This window comes from Protopterus annectens, chromosome 4.part0, assembly GCF_019279795.1.
Source record: "Protopterus annectens isolate FY-2018-M chromosome 4.part0, PAN1.0, whole genome shotgun sequence".
Classification (NCBI taxonomy): domain Eukaryota; kingdom Metazoa; phylum Chordata; order Ceratodontiformes; family Protopteridae; genus Protopterus; species Protopterus annectens.
In genome coordinates, this window is record NC_056733.1 from 242,742,799 (window position 1) to 242,756,662 (window position 13,864).

General features: G+C 41.0%; 1 protein-coding gene across 1 annotated transcript in view; it reads right to left on the reverse strand.

Annotated features, from left to right (window-relative positions):
- RHBDD3 (rhomboid domain containing 3) overlaps window positions 1-13,428 on the reverse strand; it is a gene marked incomplete at its 5' end in the record, with an annotated part of 96,657 nt that extends 83,229 nt beyond the window's left edge. The window contains 1 exon segment of the mRNA XM_044068238.1: window positions 13,052-13,428. Within this exon segment, the coding sequence (XP_043924173.1) occupies window positions 13,052-13,428 (377 nt within the window).
- Window positions 13,429-13,864: the final 436 nt, after the last annotated feature.

Consider the following 13,864-nt stretch of genomic DNA (forward strand, 5'->3'; position numbering starts at 1 on the left):
TATGGGGTTTTTTGGGGGGGTAATCTCAGAAATAGAACTGAGGCCTGTGAACAAAAGTGGATTCTTTATTTTAAAGTGGATAGCAGTCCAGGGATTAATGATACAGTGTCCCTAAAACCCTTCCTACATGCCCAAACTCTGAAGCACTAGGGTGCTGGTGCTTTAAATGACTGGTTGCAATTTAGTTTTAATGGGGCTGTCTGTTTTGACTGGAGGTCTAGTTATTTAAATATTTTGATGGTTTGTTGTCTGATGAAGTGGTTAGGTTACCATGAATGCACTTAATTTACCTCTATTACACTTATTTGAGCTGTGCCGAACCTCCACTGTGTTTTTACCGTTCTTTTCTATTTTCGTACTATTGTGGAGTTTCATTACCAGTTTGCCGGTTTTTCACTTTTGCATTAATATTTCACCTCTGTCTAGTGCAGGTAAATAAATATTAACTATTATTTTTACATTAATTTATATATAATTTTCACATTATTCTAAATATCTCAAAAACCAAGTAATGCAAACAGAACACCTTAGTCTCATATGAAAGTTCTCGGCTAGATGAATAAAATGCTTCTGATAGTAGGTGTGTAACTTGAGTGGTTTCTGAGATAGTTTACAAAATATTACAACTGTAATAGTTACTATGTTTACTGTGACTTATAAATTTCAGTTTAAGACCGGGAACCTAAAGAATACTATTACCATAAAAACAGTTTGTGCTGAACAGCTGGCCATTTACAGTTCTTTCATAATCCCTATGGTTCAAGAGATTTTTAAGTGCTGAATGATATGTATGGTAAACTGGCGAAACTGCTACATTATTGCAATATTGTCTGGTAATAGTATATTCCATCTAGTTACACTGACTGCTGCTACTGAATACTCTGTTTCTGTAGGTTAAACATACATCGTAAAGTGCTGAATGATATTTATGGTAAACCTGTGAAACAGCTACACTGTTGCCATATTGTCTGGTAATAGTATATTCCAACTAGTTACACTCCTGCTACTGTATATTCTGTTCCTGTAAGTTAAACATACATCGTAAAGTGCAGAATGATATTTATGGTAAACTGGTGAAACTGCTACATAGTTGCAATATTGTCTGGTAATAGGATATTCTAACTAGTTATATTGACTGCTGCTGAATAAGACTAGTTGCAGAGTCTGAATGTATTTATCTTGATGACTTCTAATAGGCTATGTTCACTTGCTCTGCTTTCTGTGCAATATTTATGGTGGTTGCACTTATTTTGATGTCCTTATTTTATTGCTTTTAGTCTTACATTCTTTCCTTTTGTCTTCTTTGCAACTTTTAGAGCCACTGAGCACCTGATCACATTGCCCCCCCCCCCCAATTGTGTGAGCAAGGAATCCTCTCACTCCAGCTAAAAGCAAAGAAAACTAACATCCAAAAATAGACTGCAGCCCCAGGTTTAACTCCAGGAAAATACAGTTGTGTACACTTACCATAAATGTAGATGTTAGAGTGTATTCACTGTTGCAGTCATTACATTTGGGTAATCTGCTGGCAGGTTGCCCTCAGTCGGCCTGAATATCAAAGTCTTGGGTCCTGCGTCAGTTGCTGTCTCCTCTTCCATGACGTCAGGTCCTCAGGGGTATAAAACATGCAGCCGACGCCATTTTATTCAGTTTTTCTTGCCCCAGATGTCAGGTGCCCCCTAAATGGGGAGCAAAAATATATATTTATATAAAAATAAACAGCACTATATGTAAACGCACTCTTAGCAACATAAACTTTACCTTCATCTAAACACAAATACACCACAACGGCTGTAGAATATAGTGAAGGAAAGAAGTTATAGAAAAGGGGGATGATGAGTGGGAAACCCGGACTGCAACAGTGAATACACTCGAACATCTACATTTATGGTAAGTGTACACAACTGTACTATGTTCTTCGTGTTTCACTGTTGCAGTCATTACATTTGGGTAGAATCCCAAAGCTATGGATGGGAGGATGGAACTAAATAGCATTAGGAGCGGTTATGAGGCCCTGCAGGACCGCAGTGGCAAAGCCTGCCCTGGATTTGGAGAAGAGAGGCAAATGATGCTTTGTGAAGGTATGAACAGAGCTCCAAGTAGCAGCTTCTAGAATGTCTTTGGTTGGAACTCCTCTGAGAAAGGTTGCTGAGGTAGAGGCAGCCCTGGTGGAATGTGACTCGATTCCCTTGGGTACAGGTTTACCATGGTGCAAGTAGCAGAAACGAATGCAGTGGCTTATCCACTTAGAAATAGTCTGCTTTGATATAGCCTTCCCCTCTGATCCTGAAGCAAATGCCACCAGTAGTTGCTCAGATTTTCTTAGAGATTTGGTCCTGTTCAAGTAGAATCTTAGTTGTCTGTGTATATCCAATGAATGCAGAATCTGCTCCCTCTTGTTCTGCGGATTTGGGTAAAATGTTGGTAGGTGAATTGTTTGGTTAAGAGCCACACGGGATACCACCTTAGGCATAAAGGAAGGACTGGTCCTGAGGGACACCCTGTCCGGGTAAAATGTAATAAAAGGCTCCACAGCCATGAGGGTCTGCATCTCTGAAACCCTTCTTGCTGAAGTGATTGCAAAGAGGAAAGCTGTTTTCTAAGATAAAATTTTTAAATCTGCAGTAACTGCTGGTTCAAAATGAGGCAGGGTGAGTTTTTCCAGCACAAAATTGAGGTCCCATGCAGTAGTTGGTGATCCTCTGGGAGGCCTTAAATTTTTGGCCCCTCTAAGATACTGCCTTAGCAGAGGATGAGAAAAGAGGGGAGGCTCCGTGTTGTAATGAGCCGAGATGGCAGAGGCATGGATTTTTATTGAAGAAAAAGATAGGCCCTTGTTAAGCATCTCAGTCAAGTATTGTAAAATCTGAGGGATATTTGGTTTTGCTGTGTCCATTCCCTGTGCTTGGTTCCAAGCACAGAATCTCTTCCATTTATCAGCATAAGATTTTCTAGTACTAGGCCTTCTGGCTTCCAAAATGACATCCATCACAGATTTACTGAAAGGTGTTGTTTGAATAATTAAATGATCAGCCATGCTGCAAGGTTCAGAGTTTGGAGCGGAGTGTGCAGAATTTGATTGTTCTGTTGAGACAGTAGATGAGGTATTTGAGGCAGGTACCAAGGAGGGAGTTGAGACATATTCCTTAGAACTGGGTACCAGTGCTGGCGAGGCCAGTCCGGAGCAATCACGATCATTTTTGGTTTTACCTGTCTTTTAGTAAGACCTTGGAGAGAAGAGGCAGAGGGGGAAAGGCATAGACTGATAGGTTTGTCCAACTGAAGGATAGGGCGTCCACTTTCCATGCTTGTCTATGATAAGTCCTTGTGCAGAATTTGTCCAGTTAATTTTGGGGAGAAGCAAATACATCTATGTCTGGGCTCCCCCATTTCTGTGTTACCATGCTAAAGATTTGTGGATCCAGTTTCCACTAGTGCGGGTCCATAAGATTTCTGCTTAGGTCGTCTGCCAGAGTGTTTTGTTTTCCTGGCAGGAATTGAGCTTGAAGATGTACTTGGTAAGTCAAAGCTGCGTTCCACAATGCCACGGCTAGTCTGAAAAGGGGGTAGGAATGTGTACCCCCCTGCTTGTTTATGTATCACATAACCATGGTGTTGTCTATCTTTATCAGTAGTTGTCCTGGATGAAGTAAGTCCTTGAAGGCTGTCAGAGCATTATGAACAGCTAGCATCTCTTTCTGGTTGATATGCAGATGCATTTGTTTTGGGCTCCATATGCCCTGAATGCATCTCCCCACCAGGTGGGTCCCCCAAGCATAGTCTGATGCCTCTGTAGTTAGGGTTTGGGTGACAGGGGGTAGAGTGAATGACAGTCCCTTGTTTTGGTGACATGTCTCTGTCCACCAAATAAACTCCTGTTGTAGGCAAGGAATGAGAGGAATCATTGTTTCCAGACTGACAATGTTGACTCCATAAACTTTTTAGGTACCACTGAAGTTTCCTCGTATGCAGTCTTGCATATGGAATTAGTAGAATGCAGGATGCCATGAACCCCAAAGCCTGCAGAATTTGTCTTGCAGATAACTGGGTTTTTGTTGCCATCTGTTTGAAGTATGTTGTCAGTTGCCATTGTCTGGCATAAGGTAAGCCATCCGGGCAGTTGTATTCAAGCTTGTACCCAGGAATGTAATTATTTGAGAGGGTACCAATTGGGATTTCTTTTCATTTATTGTGTACCCTGGACATGTTAGAAGCCTTTTTACAAACGCGAGATGTTGAAGAAGAATGTCCTTTTTCTCTGCTTGAAAGAGACAGTCGTCCAGGTAAGGATAAAATTTGTATGCTTCTTTGTCTGCAAAATGCAATTACTGGTGCCAGGCACTTTGTAAAGACCCTGGGCGCAGCAGATAAGCCAAAGGGCAGTGCAGCGAATTGGTAATTCAAAACAACCTGCCTTGAAGCGGAGGTATCTTCTGCAGGATTCCCTTATTGGGATATGCAGGTATGCCTCTTAAGTCTAGAGTCACAAACCCAGCATAGGCAGTAGCTGTTGCAAAGTCAGCATTTTGAATTTTGGAATGTCCAGGTACGTGTTCAAAATCGATAAGTCCAGTACTGGACGCCAGGCATTGTCTTTTTTTTGGGTACCAGGAAAATTCTTGAATAAAAACCTTGTCCTTTTTCCTGTTCTGGTACTGGTTGAATAGCCCCCATATCCAAGAGGGACATAACTTGTTTCTGAGCCTCTGCCCACTGATTTTGTGGCAAATTTGGCCAACCATTTGGAATTGGCAAAGTATGGAAATGAAATCTGTACCCCTGGGATACTATGTTTAACACCCATTTGTCCTGGGTAATTAACTGCCAATTTTGAGCATGAAGTGCTAATTTTCCCCCCAAGGGGGCTGCCAAAAGATAAGTGCTTGGTGAATGTAGAGGGAAGTCATTGAGACTGCTTACTGTAGGGTTGTGCTTTGTTTCCTCCAGATTTGGAGGTGGAGGCACCCCATTGCTTTGACCTGTAAGAACCCTGTGATTGGTATCTAGAGCCTTTTGAGTGCCTGGATTTGCCTTGAGAGGCTCTGTTGGACACAGGAAAGGACCAATTTTTAGTAGGCCAGTGCCTACTGAACCTGGGTGACTGCACTTGTATAAAATCTTTTACAGTTTGCATAGATTTAGCTTTGTGTTCCATTTTCTTTAAAACCTCTTCTGCCTTATTACCAAACAGAGTATCATGCTGTAGAGGGGCATCCAACAATTTAGTTTTAACATGATCAGGCAGATTTTGCTCCTTGAGCCAGGCATGCCTTCTAATCACAGATTCAGTAACTGCGGCCCTGCAAGAGGCCTCCAAGGAATCAAAACCACATTGCAAAGTATGCCTTTCAAACTGTTCTGCTGCATGCAATAATTCCTGTAATTCTTTATTTTCCACACAATCAGAAATCAACATCATTTTCTATTTCAAAAAGCCTATAACATGGTTGATATCTAAGTATATGAAACTGGCAGTTTAAGGCCCTAATTGCCAAGGTTGCAGACATATAAACCTTCTTTCCCCATCTTTCCAGCGCCCTGGAATCTCTATCAGAAGGGGTAGGATTTTTGGCTGTAGAGGCCTTTACAGCTTTGGGACCCTGTGAGATGAATAGAAATTTGTGGGAGTCTGGAACCCTGTAATATCTGTCTGGCTTACTAGGAGCTGGAGGTAGGGAATCAGGAGCCATGCTTGATTCCGAAAACACATCATCAACAATGTCTAATACAGGAGGTATTGCCAAAGGCCTATGCTGAGGAAGAAGAAGGAAATCCCTAAGCCTCTTTTTTGATTGAGAGAAATCCTGACTCCCTAATGAAAATGTTCCCTTAAAGTATGCAAGGTTTCTCCAAAAGAATAATCCTCAGGAGATGCAGATGGGATGGATTCTTCTGCATCTGAATCCTCATAGATTGGAATAGAAAATTCCTGATCAGAAGAGGAATCTGAAGAAATGGAAACCTGATCTGAAGATTCATAATCAGTGTCTTGCCTAGGCCTCTTAGCAGGGGGGGGGGGACCCCTGATCAAAGTAATTGTCCTCAGACATTTTTATCATCTGTTTTTTAGGCATAGGGGCCTGAACACGTGGCTCATGCATCAGTTTTTTAGACTTAGAAGATGTTTTTGATCTTGTTTTTGAAGCTGGCGTCATATAAAAATGTTGAGGCCTGAAAACACCCTCAGAAGCCAATGCCTGCTCAGCGGCTCTGGACCCATCCAAGGGAGAGACATCTGCGGGTTCAATACTCTGAGAATCTCACGGCATACTGGACTCCGCATGGGTCTCGGTAGAGGCCTGCGTCTCAAAAGTAGCGGGTATCAGGGGCTGCGAAAGTGCCTCATTGAGTACCGGCGAACTGGCGACTGGCTTAGGAGAAGGTTTGTCGTCGGTTTTGGACCTCAGTCTGTCTGTCTTTTTCTTTGCGTTTTTTGTGAACTCCGGTAGTTGGATTGCTAACCGACGACATTTCAGGGTAATTAAATCTGGATCCAAAATATTTTGAAGCAAAAATATACCAACCCTTAATAGTGCGTTGGTTAAATCTAGCACAAAACCGACAGCAAGACACGTTATGATCTGGGCCTAGGCAAGGAATACAGTACAAATGAAAATCCTTATGAGGTATTTGCTTCCCACAAGTAATGCAATTATTAACTTTTACTGACATCGGTAAGGAGCAAGAAAAAAAGTTTCCCCAATGGGGTACTTAGCCTTATTTGAAGACTTCGGTTCTGAAACTCGAATGCGAAAATTTCAGGAGTCGGCCGACCGGCACTTGCGAACTGCTTCTGCTTCGGGCACCGTGCGGCAAGAAAGACTGGATAAAATGGTGTCGGCTGCATGTTTTATACCCCTGACGACCTGACGTCATGGAAGAGGAGGCAGCAACCGACACAGGACCCAAGACTTTGATATTCAGGCTGACTGAGGGCAACCTGCCAGCAGATTACCCAAATGTAATGACTGCAACAGTGAAACACGAATAACATCCTTGTTTTTGCCACTTGTGTAGTGTAGGTGTCAGCTTTTGTGACTACTGTTATGCCTCGTTAAAATCTGTTACAGTCAGCTAGATTGCATACCCCAGGGGCAACAGCTGCAAACCTTCTTCCTCTTAGCCCACCCCCACCCCTTTCATCTGTTCCACTGTTGATAATCAAATTATTTATTTTTTTTACAGTTGCTGTGGGTGCAGCCCCGCTCCGTTGGCCCTCGCTACGCTTGGGCTCACTTCGCTCTCCTCCCACCCCCCATATAATTTCCTTTATACCTAGCCACCTGTTTCCTCCTACCCAAACACTCCTCCCCTTCCTGTTCCTCACAAACACTCTAGCCTACTTCCTGCCTCCAACATAGAATCCCTACCTCCTCCGCCACCTCTCTATACACACCACCCTAGAACAATTAACTATTACCTAGAATTAATATTTTAACTGCAGTAAATACACATATCTGAACGTAGTACAAATAAATTAACATATAAATCCGATTCATATTATCCATAGTCAAGAACATCATTACAGATAAAGTAGCAAGTACCCCCCCCCCCCGTATTTACCAATTCACTAGCTCTGCTACCCTCTCTTGACTAGAGGATACCAATTACCTGACCAATACCTCTTGCCCATACTGCAGCTCCCTAACACATAAAACGATAGCTCTTGCACTGGCCATACTCACCATCACTTTACTGTAGCCATACGCCCAGCATTATATGATGCTTATATAGCTCCTACATCCCTAACATCACTTCAACTTGTAGCTACAGTCAACTCCCATTACACTCTCATCCACCCATCACTTCAAATTTCTTACCCCTCTTAACAACAAACTCCCATATACACCTAATACTGCACCTCTAATACAACACCATTCTCACTCATTCATAGATAGTACCCTTGCATGTAACAAGTACCCTTGCATGCAACACATTCTTTCTGAAACTAGATAACATGGGTTAGACGTATCTAACCCAACTACTAAAAACATCATTCTACCCATTGATAATCTTCACCCTACTCCTACTTTCCATCCTGTCCTCCTACCACACTCCGCTTCATAACAACACCCCATCCCCTTGGCAAACTGATTCCACATCCAACACCACCAAACTTCCCTATATCGCCATGTGACCTTACCTCCCCCCCCAACCCTTCTCTTACTCGAACATTAAACTGAAAATCAAAACTAACCCCCTCTCTTCTCAAAGACAATCTGAGATAATTCACAAATAGACCAAACTCCATCTACACTTACTCCATAAACTTGCTTGCAGTGGTGATATACATCCCAATCCAGGACCCAAAACATCAATTAGCCCAAACTTAAATCAGCTAAATACCCTACACCACAGATCTACCTCAGCTCTCCTCTTCTTAAACATTAATGTACGAAGTATACTTAACAAAATTCATGACCTTCATGCCCTACTAGCTCTATACAAACCAGATATCACTGTGTTAACTGAAACATGGTTCAAACCACATCACAATAATGAGATTATTGCCCCGGGTTACAACATTATCCGAAGAGACAGGTCAAAGAAAAAGGGCGGAGGTGTTGCAATATTATTCAAAAATCATCTTGCCTTAGAACAACTAGATTATAATACCCATGAATTCAAAGATGTAGAACTAATCCTTGCCAGATATTTTAAGTTCCAACAAACATATAATTATTGCAGGTGGCTATATACCACCAGGCAATTACATCACTATAATGGAAAGCCTACTTAATTGGACCACCAACTCCCTTCCACATGAAACCATACTATTAGGAGACTTCAATATTGACTGGCTTCACTGCTCCAGCCATAACCCCTCTGCCTTCATAAACCTACAGTTTTACCCAAACCATAACCACCCACTTGATTGACAAAACTTCCAAATGCCAGTCCATCTTAGACTGGATCCTGATATCTGACCCCACTCTTGCACAGCAATTTGGTTGTCTTCCAGATACCCTAAGTGACCATCATCCAACCTACCTAATTAGGAACAGATCCCAAACCATCAACCAACCTATCCTCAAAGTAGTTAGAAACAAAAAACTTTTATAGCTACTAATCTCATCAATACTCTAAAAGGCTGTAACTGGACCCCCCTAAAACATCTACTTCTAGACAATGTCATCGAGTACTTTAACAGAACCTTCATAAAAATCTTAAATCATGCACCCCCTAGAACCATTAGAATAAAAACATAACTATGCCCCATGGCTAAGAAAAGATACTAAAACTATAACGAAAGAAAGGGACAAGGCCTGGATTCAATATCAAAAAAACAAAACCACTACTTTGAGACAAAACTATGTAGAGCTCCGTAGCAAAGCCAAAACACAAATCAAACTAGACAAATCCAGCTACTATACAAGCATGCAAGAATAATATGCTCAAAACCCACAAAAATTCTGGGCCTCAATGAATGGTACACTGCATCCAGAAAAGTCCACGACTCCAACCCCTGTGCTTCCAAATAACCATGAAAACATTCCTACTCAGTTTAACAAATTCTTTACCGAAACAGTCCGGACCCTTGCCAATGCCCACAATAGCAGCCACACACCAATAACTACCCCCAACCCACCCCAATATACAAAACAATAGCCCCAATTTTCACCTCCACTCTGTATCCACCAAATCAATATCTAAACTCCTTGGTAAACTTAAACCAACCACTCTAGCAGATAAGCTGCCAGCAGACTTCCTTTGGATCTCAGCCGAACCTTTAGCCTATCCTGTCTCTATACTAATAAACAGATCTCTCTCAGAATGCAAAGTCCCCACCTCATGGAAAACATCATATATAATTCCACTGCACAAAGGAGGCAACTCCGTAGAGCTCACCAACTATCTGTCAACAGCAATCCTGTCACCTTTATCCAAAATATTAGAAAAAAAGTTGTTCATACTCAACTAATACAGTACCTCCAGAATAACAACCTACTCTCCATATCCCAGCATGGATTTAGACCTTCCCATAGCACCACAACAGTACTATCAGTCACCAACATTGTTAACCACCACAGAAACAAGGGTCCATTTGTTTCTTCCATAGTCTTAGACCTATCAAAAGCCTTTGACATGGTAAACTACAGTCTGCTTCTTGATACTCTACCCACCCTAAATACATGTCCCTCATCTATATCATGGTTCAACAGCTACTTATCTGCCTGTCAGCAAGCAGTCCTATGGCAGGACCAATTGTCCCCCCTTTTACCAGTAACCATAGGAGTCCCTCAAGGATCCATCCTTGGCCCATTGCTGTTCTCTCTATTTATTAATCAGATCTATTCATCCTCTCCCACTGCCTCAATAGTACAATATGCAGATGACACTACCCTCATATGTGCTGCCCCTACCATTAGTGAACTGCAAATCCTTACCCAAAATAACTTCACCCTAGCCGAAACTTGGTTCACTAACATCAAACTTCTTAATCCCAAAAAACAAACTAATTCTTTTCAGTCCTGGCAGAGCTCCTCCCCTAAATAATAATTTCACCATTAGCTCCAAAGAAAACAACCACACACACTAAAATGCTAGGCGTAGAAATAGACAATAACCTGAGGTTCGACATCCACATAGCACAAACCATTAAAAAAGTTAACAAAACTTGGTCTCCTCTACAGGAACAGTTTATGACAAAACACACGAAAGTAACCATCACAAGGACTCATCTTCTACCCACCCTCCTCTATGCCCCTCCCATCTTGACCAATCTTCGCCAAACTGATCTAAATAAAATGGAATCTTACTACAAGATTGCCAAGTTTGCTACTGAAGCCTCATATAGGTCCAACCACCGTCTATCCCTTAAGCAACTCAACTGGCTTGAGTTGCCTCATATATTTCTACTCAATTAACTCTCTATAGTGCACAAACTTTACTATCTTCCTGAGATAACTCCAGCACTTCAGCACCTAATTCAGCCCCACATTTCCTCTAGACCCTTAAGATCTAGTAACCAGAACCTCATAACTGTCAAACATAAAAACGAAGCTGGTAAGTCCCTCTTTGCCAACCCCAATGCTAAAACCTGGAACACATTACCAAGCCAAATAACTTCTACCACCTCCTTTAGTCAATTCAAAAAACTCCTGAAAACCCACTAAGTAACTGGCTATGCAGGCTAATCCATACCAAGAGAATTCGTCAGGGTACAGCTATGTATAAACAGTTTCTCCCCTGAAAGCTTCCAAACCCATATACATTTATCTTACAAAACTTATAACTGCAAAAGAAAACAAATGTACCTCTGGATTGTCTACCGTAAGAAATGTTAAATCACTAGCATGATGTCCTGTTGTGTGCATATATGCTATATGTATGTTTGTTAATCACCAGCATGTTGTCCTGATGTGTATATACGCCATATGTATGTTCTACTTCTTTTTACTCTTATGTAATGTATTGTAATGTGGAGCTTTTCTCCCCGGACCTCCACTGAAAATGGACCTGTGTCCAGTCGGACTTACCCGGTAAACAAATGTAAAATAAAATAAAGATGTTACATTTGTTTGAAATGTGAGGACATAATTTGATTCCGTCAAAAGGCTTAGGCTTCACTCATTCGTTACAGTGCAAACTCCCTGAGCTCCATTGGAGTGAATGAGTGAATTCCCCAGTTGTTAGGTTAAACTTAAAACAGGAAATTGCATACCTCTCAACATCTTAGCAAAATAAATATGTGTAAAGCAAAAATAATGGGGGCAAAGATTAAAAATAGGGACTAATTTTTAATATCGCTCATACAAATTTAGAAAGTTGCTAGAATAAAAGGTTTTATCTTAACATGTTTTCTGAAGGATATGAAATCTGACACTCAAATGTCTATTATTTAAGGACTTCAATCCTTATTAGTTTGCCAGAAAACCACAAACTTTATGAGGAAAAGACCATAAATATCAGACAAAAATCTGGACAGTTGAGAGGTATGCAATGAATGCTGATCAACTCTGAAGAACTGCATCATGCTGGTTACAGTTCTCTTCTGACAACTATTTCAGGACTAATCAGATGGGGGAATGACTCATGGTCATAGGGGGGACTGACTCAAAGTCATACAGCACTTGGAGTGAAATCAAGACTCATGGTCATAAGACACCTGGAGTGAAATCAAGAACAAATTGGTTGAAGAAATTACTTCCATGATCATACCACAGTGAAGGATGAACTGCTCCATGAAAAGAACAAACTAACTAAGCTATTTTTGGACAAGTGATATAGCTTATCTGCTGCTGGAAGATGGATCACTGTCCAAAAGAATAACAAATCCCAGGTTTGTATCAAAGTGAGCAGACATTTGATTTCCAAAGCATAAACAATATAAGCAAGTGCAGAAACAGAAAGATGCTTTCAGTTTATATGCTGTGCAGTAATTCTCAGAAACAACGAACCTATAAAATAAATCTCATCAATATATTTGTAGCACGGTTAACGGTCTCCAAGACTAGATAAAATGCATTAATTTACAAGCACCAAGTAAACTACCACTGATGAAATGTTACATGTCAAGAGGTTAATAGAAGGGTCCTGCTGTAAGAAATTGACACTCAATTTTCTTGGATCACAACAGCTTAATCCAAACACTGACTTCTGCCCATTATGTTCAATGTGATGAATATAGCTGGAAATGAGGCGTTTTTTTTTTTTTTTTTTTTTTACACAAAGAGAGCAACTATCCCCTGCATCCGCTACATCATAGGGATTTATAGATAGACACTTCTGAAAATATTGCACAGTGGTCTAGGGCAGGACAATTGTTTCAATCTAAAACTGAGTAAGCAAGTGATTTCCAAGTTGTTGTGCTCCAGAAAAGCAGTGTTACACAATAGAAGACAACCGAAAGAAATATGGATGCCGTACATGAAAACTACAGCGCTATCACTTAGTTGGGATACAAATAAGCGAGGACTACATGCGTTACACATTTAAAAATTAATTAACATACTAAACAGAAATCAAGGAAAACTTGAAGTCTTGAAGGACCCAAAGTACAGTAAAAAGTAGTAACTGAAAGTTTTCTGTTGGACTGATCTATACTCACCGAAGGGAAGACACTGATGACTTCAACAGTTCCACTTTGCCAAGCGATTCTGGTATAGAGTCCTGTAATGATGCCATTATCCCTGCTCTTAGTAGGTCTTCTTCTACAAAGTCATCCTCAGAAGCAGTAATAACATCTTCCAGATTCCCAGCTGCAGGTCCACTTACGTGGCTAAAGACCTGGTTGTGGTGACTAGACTCATTACACAAAGGTTCATATGGTGGCCAGGACCAGTGTTGGACACCTACACCCTGAGAACAGCCATGGAAACGAGGGTCTGTGGCAGTAGCAGTCTCCAACCAGGAACAAGGAACTGATGTTGCAGGGTTCTGGAAATGTCCTGCAGCCTGGAAAGGTTCCAGGGATAAAATGGACCTAAACAAAGATAAACAAGTTTCAAACAGGTCTTAGTACCTGCACAAATTCTTTATACAATTTAATTTTTGCCTAAATGAGATATACCAGTCTGTACATTAAAACAAAATTATTTGAGAAATCATCAAGAAGAAAATTCACAAAGGGTATTTAGTCACCCCTGTGAGTGCTGTGTTCCTAAATTTCAAATGAAATCCAATACACAGATGGGTTAAGGTACTGAGGTTCTGAATGCATTGACATATGAATGGTATGAGTATTCAGTGTGCACAATGCATAAACTTAAAAGCCTGCATCTCAGGTTTTAGAATTAGTGCACATTTACCAGAAGGATACAGCAGAAAAGTCTGTGTTCAATAGACATCTCTCCCTAAAAAAAGCAATTATACATAAAATTCTATAAAAATGTCCAACAGCTGGGATGTTCCTGCCCTCCAC